This window comes from Danio rerio, chromosome 20 (genome assembly GCF_049306965.1).
Source record: "Danio rerio strain Tuebingen ecotype United States chromosome 20, GRCz12tu, whole genome shotgun sequence".
In the NCBI taxonomy this organism is placed as follows: domain Eukaryota; kingdom Metazoa; phylum Chordata; class Actinopteri; order Cypriniformes; family Danionidae; genus Danio; species Danio rerio.
Window position 1 is genome coordinate 51,741,802 of NC_133195.1, and position 11,668 is coordinate 51,753,469.

The 11,668-nt window shown below is 37.2% G+C and overlaps 1 protein-coding gene across 2 annotated transcripts in view; it reads left to right on the top strand.

The window, feature by feature from the left end:
• mei1 (meiotic double-stranded break formation protein 1) overlaps positions 1-10,453 on the top strand; it is a 93,895-nt gene extending 83,442 nt beyond the window's left edge. For both annotated transcript variants that reach the window (XM_073933720.1, XM_073933721.1), the window contains exon 30: positions 9,043-10,453. In XM_073933720.1, coding sequence (XP_073789821.1) covers positions 9,043-9,087 — 45 coding nt within the window. In that variant the 3' untranslated portion in view covers positions 9,088-10,453. The remainder of the gene's footprint in view (positions 1-9,042) is intronic.
• Positions 10,454-11,668: the final 1,215 nt, after the last annotated feature.

Consider the following 11,668-nt stretch of genomic DNA (forward strand, 5'->3'; position numbering starts at 1 on the left):
GTGGAGGGCGGTTGAGGAGGGGGATCGGTAAAATGAGGATCCGGATCCGGCGTGTTCCATCACAAATTAAGCCCTGGTCGGTGGACTTTAGACTTTAGGTCAATTTGTGCTTTTTAAAACACTATTGGTTGGGTTTAGAGAAGGAGGAGGGTAGGGGAATCGGTCAGTTGGTCAGTCAATAAATCAGTCAGTCAGTCAGTGAGTCGACAGCGGCCTCTGGTGGATTTACTCGAGAACAGCAGGCGCGAATGGCACTCACAACAGAATTTTGAGATCTGAAAAAGCGTACACAGCGGCCTCTGGTGGATTCGTGAAAACAAAACTGCAAAAAAACAGCTCCGGGGACTTATTGTGCTCTCTCCAGAAATGTATATAAGGTTACGTAATCGGAATGAGCCTGGGTTATTTTAATTATGTGCATAAGTTTAAGTGTGCAATTTCAGTATTTTCTAATCTTAAATTTTAGCAAAAATATGAAATATGAAAATAAAAAATATGAGAATTTGAGAATATAGCGGAATGAACCACCAACTACTGCAGCATATGTTTTACACAGCAGATACCCTTTCAGCTGCAACCCAGCACTGAGAAACACCCATACACACTCATTCACACACGCACTAATACACTACAGCCAATTTAGTTTATTCACTTCACCAATAGCGCATGTCTTTGGACTGTGAAGGAAACCCACGCCAACATGGGAAGAACATACAAACTCCACACAGAAATGCCAACTGCCCAGCTGGCACTTGAAACAGTGACCCTCTTGGTGTGAGACTACAGTGCTAACCACTGAGCCACCATGCCGCCATAAAATATCAAACTTGGAAAACTTAATGCACAAGATACTTCAACTTTCTGCATTGGAAGTCCTTGCCACCCACGATTATAACCACCCCCCCCCCCCCCCCCCCCCCCGTTAAAGCTCTTGGCGTGTTTTCTGATGACCGCAGTCAGTTTAGATCTAACAGCAATTATATCAAAGTGTAATTGCTCTCAAATCTTTCGATAAGACTGAGTGAAAACAAACAGAGCTTTCAAACAGTTTCTTTGCAGTTAAGTTCAATTGGCTTCATTACCACCGGCTGGACCCGAAACAAACAGCCCAAATGATTGCAAGGGTTACATAAACATTCCCAAAATGAGATGCTGGAAAACCCCTTACTGGACAAAGGATCTGTGGGTTAATCCCAGGAGACGTTCAGATTAAATACGGATATAGAAAATGCACAATCCAGCCTCTTTTAATCTGATAATGAGCTAAACTGAAATCAAAGTGGCGGTGGGGTGAACATGTTTTTTTCTTATTGCAATTTGTATGAAGAGATAGTCAAGGGCAAACATACCAGGGCAAAAACAGAAAAAAGGAGCACAAAAATAAAATGAAGCAAAAAATGTAATAAGACTTGTTTTCTTTTAGCTTAGTCTCCATTTCAGGGGTCGCCACAGCGGAATGAACCACTAACTTATATACTTATAACATATATATATATATGTTTAAGGCTTTTAAATAATGTATAAATCTATAAATCAAACAAAAAGTGCTAGAGGGATAATTAATGTGTCTCATGAAGACAATAAAAAATAAGTCCAAGGCACTAAAAATTAAGTTTTATTAACATTTGAAATAATGTGCTTTTATTGCTTTATTATGTCTCGTCATTTCTATCTTACAATGAGATTAAAATGAATGGATTTTTTACATCTCATACACATTTATCAATAATTAAATTATTTTTAAAAAAGAGGTTTAAGGCTTTGAAATAATGTTTAAATCCAAAAATCCAACAAAAATTGTCATAAAGACGAACAAAAGACCCAAAGACAAAAAATAATAAGTCCAAGGCACTTGAAAATAAGTGGAAAAGATTAAAAGCCTTTATTAACATGACTATTCAAAAAAATATCCTTTTTTGCTTTATCATGTCTTGTCTCTTTTAATATATAAAAGTAGTGACACATTTTTATCTTAAAATGGGTAAAACTGGATTTTTTACCTCCCATAAACATTTATGAATGATAAAATTATATAAAAAAAGTATAAATCCAATTATAAAAAGTATAAAAATATATAAATCCAAAATTCCAACAAAAATTGCTTCAGGGGTGATTAATTTGTCTCATCAAGACAAACAAAAAACCATCAAATCCAAGGCACTCGAAAAGTAAGTGAAAAAAAATAAAAAGCCTTTATGAACATGGCTATTTGAAATAATGTACTTGTTTGCTTTATTATGTCTTGTCTCTTTTAATATAAAAGGGAAGTGACCCATTTCTATCTATTTCTAAAATGAGTAAAACTGGATTTCTTCCTCCCATATATGTGTATAAATAAATAAATTATAAAAAAATGTTTAAGGCTTTGAATTAATCCAACAAAAAGTGCTTCCGGGGTAATTAATGTGCCTTATAAAGATAAACAAAAGTCTCAAAGACAAGGTAGATAAGTCTGAGGCACTAAAAAAATATGTGAAAAAGTTTCAAAAGCCTTTATTAACATGGCTATTTGGAATAATGTGCTTTTTCTGCTTTATTATGTCTTGTCTCTTTTAATATATTAAGGTGGTGACCCATTTCCATCTTAAAATGAGTAAAACTGGATTTTTACATTCATCAATAAATAAATTATTCAGCAAATATGGGTTTAAGGCTTTGAAATAATGAATAAATCCAAAAATCCAACAAAAATTGCTTTAGGGGTAATAAATAGATGTCATAAAGACGAACAAAAGACCCAAAGACAAAAAATAATAAGTCCAAGGCACTCGAAAATAAGTGGAAAAAGATAAAAAGCCTTTATTAACATGACTATTTAAAAAAATATCCTTTTTTGCTTTATCATGTCTTGTCTCTTTTAACGTATAAAGGTAGAGTGACACATTTCTGTCTTAATACGAGTAAAGCTGGAATTTTTACTTCCAATATTCATTTAGAAATAAAGAAATTATTCAAAAAATAGGTTTAAGGCTTTGAAATAATGTATAAATCCAAAAATCTAACCAAAGAGATTCAGGGGTAATTTAAGTGTCTCTTAAAGACAAACAAAAAGACAATTATGGAATAACAATTATTATAATAATTATTATAAATTCAACAATTCTCCTCTGTCCTCTGGCATCAACAAGGCATTTGCGCCCACAGAACTGCCGCTCACTGGATATTTTCTCTTTTTCAGACCATTCTCTGAAAACCCTAGAGATGGCTGCGTGTGAAAATTCCAGTAGATCAGCAGTTTCTGAAATACTCACACCAGCCGACCTGGCACCAACATTCATTCCATGTTACAACCAGTCCAAGTCACTTAAATCACCTTTCTTCCCCATTCTTATGCTCATTTTTAACTGCAGCAGATCGTCTTGATGACGATGTCTACATGCCTAAATGCACTGAGTTGCTGCCATGTGATTGGCTGATTAGAAGTTTGTGTTAACAAGCAGATAGACAGGTGTACCTAATAAAGTGGCCGGTGAGAGTACATTTGTGAATACATTTCCATAATGAATGAGTGAATTCACAATATACCACATTTAGAAAATTCCAAAGTCCTCGTAAAAAAATTAATATCCTTGTCTTTAAGTTGCTGTTCAGTCTTATTACTTTTTAATCATTCATTTTCTTTTTAGCTTAGTCCCTTTATTTAACCAGGGTTGCCACAGCGGAATGGACCGCCAACTTATCCAGCATATGTGTTATGCAGCAGATGCCCTTCCAGCTGCAACCCATCACTGGGAACACCCATACACTCACACACATGCACTAGGGCCAATTTAGTTTACCCAATTCACCTATAGTGTATGTGTTTGGACTTGTGGGGGAACCCGGAGCACCCGGAGGAAACCCACGCGGACGCGGGGAGAACACGCAAACTCCTCACAGAAATGCTAACTGACCCAGCCGAGGCTTGAACCAGCGACCTTCTTGCTGTGAGGAGACAGCGATACCTACTGTGCCACCGCGTCGCCCCTTAATTTGTTTCATGTGAAAATTTAAGAAATATAAACATAAATACAATCATAACAGGGTTGAACGTGTTTCTGTCTCCATTTCTTGCTATCCTGTCTGGCAAAGGTGTCACTGTGATGAAATGTTAGTAACAAAAATATTTAGGTGTACTTTAGTAACCAAAACATAGATGTATGTGTGTATACACACACACACAAGAGCATGCTGAAGTCTATTCAGAGTCAACAGAAATCCTGCATGTGGGTATTACAGGTTTATAGGTGTTGAAAAGAAGTATGGGCGTAAGTATTAACACCCACGCTAAAGCTATTAGTGACATACAAGTGCAACCAGAAAGAATCACAACATCATTACCCCACGGATGAGTGTTTAATAGACACACTGCCACAGGTGTGGTCTCTTTTGAGGGTGGATTAGAGACAATGTAAATATCAGAATTCAGACCTGAGATTTGTATTATTTATCGAGTATCGTCTCAGTCCAGACTGCATCTTAGAGAGCTCTCTTCTGCAAACACTTGAATGCAGTTAAAAAGAGCCCTTTTCCTTTTCCTCCCTGTCTCTAGCTCTCATTTCATTAACTTTCCTTTGGCTTTTATCTCTTATTTATCGCAGGTTGCCACAGTGGAATGAACCACCAACTATTCTGGCATATGTTTTACATAGCAGATACCCTTCCAGCCGCAAACAAGTACTGGGAAACACCCATACACTCTCACATTCACACACACACACTCATACACTGTAAAAAATGGCCGTGATTTCAACGGTAAAAAACTGTAAAAATGCTACAGTACAAATCTGTAACCTGGTTAAAGGTATTTTTCCTTAATATATACGGCGAATAACCGTAAATTGACTTTCCCAGAATTCTCTGCATGGCACATCACTTTTTATGCATTTGGTTGACATTAATATGGATCTTTTTAGTTGTTTCCCCATCAGTTATGCACATTAGAGATTTATGTTACATCTAATGTTTATAAACAATGTTTATTTCATGACTTTAATTTTATGCGTGTTACCATACTGGTGTTTAGTAGCTGTGTGAATGACACTGAGCACCTTCTATATGCTGATGGTCTTTTCTGCTTGTGGGAAAAGTTGATTGTGATGAGCATTGGCTCATTATGTAACTTCCTCATCACCACAGCATGTGGGTGTGCTAACGTGTCTAACTGTGTAACAAAAGATGTGTAAATGTTGATCATTCAAAATGCAGACATATTACCTCTATAAATTAATAAAATATGGTAATTTACAGTAAACATGAAAAATTACTTTTACGGTTTGTACCGTGTTTTTAACGGTAAAGTACTGGCAACCACAGCTGCCTTTTTTTTACCGTAAATTTTACGGAATTTTTTTTTCTACAGTGTACACTATTTTGTTTACCCAATTAACTTATAGCACATGTCCACACAAAAAACATTGGGAGAACATGCAAACTCCACACAGAAATGCCACCTGGCCCAGGCGTGACTTGAACCAGTGACTTTCTTGCTGTAAGGCGACAGCTCTAATTTTTCTAAGCAATACTTTTGTATAAATTGCCATTATTGTGTATTATCCTCATGTTGAATCGCTTAATTCTTTCCTCATTTGTGACCCTGGATCACAAAACCAGTCATAAGTGTCCATTTTTGGAAATTAAGATTTAATAAATAAGTTTTTTAGGGGGCGGAGCATGGCCACAGACAAAACAGAGAGAAGAGGTGTCCCTGTAACAGCAAGCTTGGCCTCCCAGCATTTGGAATCGTGGAATATTGGAACAATAACAATGTGTTTTATACTAAACAATTTAATAATGTAAAAATAAAAACATATTTTTTTCACAAAACATGCATGAAGTTGGTACTTAAAAAATAAAGATCAAATATATTTTATTGATTGTTTTTAGTGTGAAACATGTCAGAAATGTACAATACAGTAATAAGACAATGTCCATCATTTATGTAATTTAAATCCTGACACTCACATGAAAATCATAATGATTCAAATAAATAAATTAAATTGTCAACTAAGATAAATTGTCAAATTGTAATTAAAATAACAAATAATCAAACAAATAAATGATACATATGGACATAAAATACAAAATTATTTACAAAAAGACAGATTACATTTCTTTTGTCTAGGCTGAGTCCAACAGAAAAGCTTTTAGTCTTAGAGAATAAGGCCCAATCCCAATTCTATATTTGTACCCCTACCCCTTCCCATTGGCCCTTAAAACAGAGTGTTAAGGGGACGGGCTTTAAAATTTAACTCTAAGCATTGACACAGCACCAGCCCCGGATTGGCTAATCGGGAGGACCGGGAGAATTCCCGGTGGGCCGGTCTGTTTTTTGGCCGCGAGGGCCGGTGTCCCTAGCTGCTTGCACTCTCAGCAGTCACACTTTTTCATTTATTTATTTATTTGACCATAGCTTCACTCTTTTTATTCATTATTTTGCCGCAGCGCCGCTCTTTTAATTTATTTTCTCGCAGCCCCATGAGCAAAATGCAGCCTGCAGATTAACTAACGTTAATGATGATGTAACTATCATGATTCGACCCAAACAGCGGCACCTTAGTGAATATAAGAATTCGATTAATTAACATAATGAATAATACACCTGCTCAATGAAAATCAGATGATTCACTACATTAAAAAAAATCTGACATAACTTGATCAGATATCTAAAAAGGGAGGAAAAATCATTAAGCCATCACTCACGGGTCACAGGTCAATACTTATTTTTTATTCCCATTGACAGTGCCATTGTGGACTAGTGGCAAGCACATTGCATGACATCTCTGCTGGCCCGTGTTCAAATCTCACCTGAAAAATTATAACTATCTTTTTTTTATTTTTTATTGTTAAGACATATAATACTGTTAGGGCTGTTGAACGTTTGAATTTCTAAAGCAGCTGTTTTCTTGAAAAAGATGCGATAGTGTCATTAGAAACTGAATTGGAATCAGTCGTGAACTGAGGTGGGCCGGTGTGGCTTGAAACTCCAGGGCTGAAAATGAGTCCCACTCTGGCCCTGCACAGCACTACAGCACCTGCACACGTCATCACATGTCATTGCGATCTCTTGCTTCATATCAGACCATTGCGACTGCTGTAATTATTCCAGTTATTTTTTGGTATTTATGTTTATGAAATCACTCAATGCATATGTCATCATAACTATCTAATGTGGTAATAAGATCGTAATACTGTGCTTTTAACACAGTGGCCATATTCATCTATGTAAACACACCAAAAACAGCATTAACATTATAGCAGACACTGCACAAAGCCCATTCCCAGCCACTAGACATTACTGACAGGGTATTTAGGGTGTCAGTATGTTGTGGGTCTGCTGCACAGGAGTTATGATTATGGATTATAGACTGCGAAATTTAGCGGTTTTTATTTTAGCAGGTTTTTAAAGCATGACATGAGCGCGGTTATGCATACAATAAAACATGTGCTTGTTTGTTGTTAAAATTCGTAATAATAAGGGGTGTGGTTAAGTATGTTAGCCAGCCCAATACCTCAGACTCCTTTAATCTGAGAATTTAACCCAAAACAAACAGGAAGTGCATTTTCAGACTTCAAATTTTACATTACAAGGGCAAACTACACCGCAAAACTAGCAATGGGAGCTAACAAAATCAATATCGTTAGTTTTGATTTCATGTGCACTCTAAAAGCTGATTTATGCTTCTGTGTCAAGAGCACGCGAATGGTCCAGCGCAGCCTTTGCGGGATTGCATAGCCCTCGCCAATGCTGACGCACACATCTCAAAAATGTAACTACACGTCACAACCACACGCAGCGCAAGCTCTGTGATTGGTCGGCTTGGTAGCACAGATAAGTGTGGGCAGTGCTGAATGTAGCGATTGTTTACAAATATGGAAGGCCGTTGGGGCCAAAACGTCTGCATCAAACACGTTTGTTGCAGACGTTTTGGCCCCAACTGCCTTCCATATACAAATGCCAAGTTCATGAAGGAGCTCCAGATGGAAATGTTGATTTGTGTTTACCTTATGATTAAAGTAGTTGCACGTCTGATGGTTTCTGCCTCTGAATGAGCGAGTTTGAGCTACTTGAACATTAAAGGGCCATTAAACCCCCTCGTTTCAGCAGGGTGTTTTCACACCTCTACTTTGGAAAAAGTCAGAAAAGTGGGCGTGTCCAGCTCTGTTTAGGGGGGAGTGTCGGAGGAAGAAAAGTGGGATGGTGTGGGAGTGTCTATTTGGGCACGCGCGAGTTTCAGAGTCAAAATACACACACACAGACACACAGTAGAAAGTGATGGTGTTTAATCCAGACGTGACTCTGAGCTCTCACAGAGAGAAAATGAAAACGAAACTTAACTGCAGCAAACTATAAAAGCAACACTTCACGCTTGTTTTGCCAACACAACGTGGCGTCTCTGTCGTGTAAACACGATGATAGTAATGAATATTAATGAAGTTGCACAATAGAGCGCGCTGATTGGTTTGAACCAAGCCTTACTCATGCCTTAATGCATCACACTGTAAGACGTAATAAGACACACTCTGGCACAGACGTCCAGTCTGCACGCTGGAATACACGCTATTATGTCATGATCGTGACGCAGCTTCAAAAATTTGTTTCAAACCGGAAGTACGAATTTGCTTGAAATAACGCAAAAACAACCAATTTACACTTTTTAGTGAAATATAGGTGTCCTAATAGTGTTTTTAGCAGTGTGGGACACATATACGACTGTCAACAGCTCAAAAAATGTGTTTTGGTGTTTCGTGACCCTTTAAGGTAGCGTTCAGAAAAAACTAAACACCCACGAAGAAAGGACAGAGGAACATAAAAACTTCTAAAAGTGTTATTGCAGAGCAACACAAACCATATGCAGAAGTATAAATGGATGGCTAAATGCAAGGCAGGTGCTGTGGGTCACGCCGATCACTCGACACAGAAATATAAACCAGCCTTAAGAACTCTTCACTGGAAGTCTCTTTGGGAATCCAAAAATGGTTCTTCTAAGGTATTCTTACCACTAATTTGGTAACATTTTGGAATATTTTGACATTAAACGTAACATTTTTGTGTCCCTTTAGATGAACAGGATTACACTGGAGTCTTCTGTAGATGTTGTTCAGTGAGACTTCCTCTCCAGGGGCCTGATTGTGGACAGTCATTCCTGTGCTATCATTGCGGATCAGGAATATTCTGTCGACAGGAAACCCATTCTTCCCCTTGGTTTGACTCACCCTGTCATTTTCCGATCTTCCAGCCCAAATGCTGTGTTCTGATCGGTGTGCATCAGTGCCTCTCCAACTGTCTGTGGCTACAGGGAATTCACGGCAGCCCAGCCAAACTCAGTATCCATACTCGGAGATGAGCCTTTCCCTGGATAAAACTGGGGATTTCCTGACGTCTTTTGATGACCCGCATTTACCAAGGTGGGCTATTAACAGAACAGAAATGGAAGCCACAAACCCAAAGGGCTACATTTGAACTCCCCTATGGTTTATTTACATTAAGGTGCATTAAATATCTAGGACTAATAGTGTATAAATAAAATGTGGGATCACTTTTCTCAAAGAATTGAAACTGTAGTGAGCAGCAAGACATTAATAATGTTTAAAGAACTTTTGTTTCAAATAAATGGTGTCCTTTTGGACTTTGTTATTAATCAAAGACAAAAATATTAAGTGGCAAACATCATTTATCAATATTACAAAGAAAAAGGAATGTTTCTTGAGCAGCAGTTCAGCATTTTATAATGAGGATATAACTTATGAGGATTGTGACTGAAATGAAAATTCATGTTTAAATAGAAACTTATTTTAAATAGTAGGAGTATTTTAAAAATATTTACGGTTTATGTGTTTGTAAATGTGTATGTGAATATGAATTATATTATGAAAAGTCATAACAGGGCGACATGGTGGCTCAGTGGTTAGCACTGTCGCTGGCTCTGGCCGGGTCAGTTGGCATTTCTGCGTGGAGCCCCACAGTCCAAACACATGCGCTGTAGGTGAATTGAATAAACTAAACTGGTCTTAGTGTATGTGTGTGAGTGGGTGTGCGTGGATGTTTCCCAGTACTGGGTTGCAGCTGGAAGGGCATCCACTGTGTAAAAAATATGCTGGATAAGTTGGTGGTTCATTCTGCTGTGGCGATTTGTGATGAATAAAGGGACAAAGCCGAAAAGAAAATAAATGAATGAAAGTCATAACAACAAAAGTTTTTGTTTGGTTTCAACCAAAATGTTTGTGTTTATTTATTATTTTTCATCAGTTTGAGATGGCTAGAAAAGTTAACTAAATATTTACAAAAAACATTTTTACGATGAGTAAAATAAACATTTAACTTTATACGTATCAACATTTTAGATTTCATCTTTACCTTCTTAAAGTTAAACACTACAATTCATTATTCAGCCCCATAGACACCCTCTGCCAATACATTGATGAAATTAACAGTTTGATGTGCCAAAATTTTCTTCAGTTAAACAAAGAGAAATCTGAAGTGATTGCGTTTGGGAACAGAGATGAGGTGCTCAAGGTGAATGCGTACCTTGTCTCTAAAGGTCAAACAACAAAAAATAAGGTCAAGAATCCTGGTGTGATTCTGAAGTCACATATGAGTTTCAGTACACTGTAAAACCCAAAAAATTAAGGTAACTCAAACCATTTGAGGAAACCGATTGCAAAAAAACATTTGAGTTTGATATGAGTAGAGTTAACTTTCAGTCAATCTTGAGTTAACTACACTCATTTCATTTGATTAGGTCAACTGTTGGGTTTTACAGTGTAGTCATGTCAAAGCCGTGACTAAATCAGCATACCTGAAAACATGACAAGAATCAGATTTTGTCTCAAGTGAAGACTTTTATCAGCTGCAGGGTGGATTACTGTCACCGACTCTTCACTGGCCTTCCCAAAAAACAGTCAGACAGTTGCAGCTCATCCAGAACGCTGCTGCCAGGATTCTGACCAGAAGCAGGAAATCAGAGCACATCACACCTGTCCTCAGGTCTTTACATTGGCTCCCAGTTACATTCAGAATAGATTTCAAAGTATTACTACTTGTCTATAAATCACTAAATAGCCTCAATACACTACAGATATGCTCACAAACAGATCACTAAGATCTTTAGGATCGAGTAAATTAGAAATTCCAAGAGTTCAGTCAAAGCAGGGTGAATCCACCTTCAGCTACTAACAGCGCCCCCGCTGCTGGAATCAGCTTCCAGAAATGATCAGATGTGCTCCAACATTAGGCACATTAGCTGTGCCTTTACTGAATGAGCACTGTGCTACGTCCCACAGATCACGCTATTGTGTCTTTCTTTTATTTTTCATTCCTTTAAAACCTGTTTTAACACATTGTAATGTTTTTAATAATGTTTAATTTTTATTCTTTGTTGTTTTTATTGTCTTATACTCGTCTTTTATTCCTGTTTATGTAAAGCACTTTGAATTACTATTGTGTATAAAATGTGCTATATAAATAAACTTGCCTTGTATAAGATTTGGCCAAAAAATAGTTTTAAATTTCAACTCTTGGTGGCGCTAGAGATTTCAAGGAATCCCAAATGGAGTCGAATAACATTTCAGACCTGTGCTATAATTTCACAACTTTTTAACATCTACAGTTAAAGTTCTACAGCAAATAGTCCAAATAATATTAGGAAAGTTAACAACAGTTTGGAGCCAGACACATTTGATTCTGAAT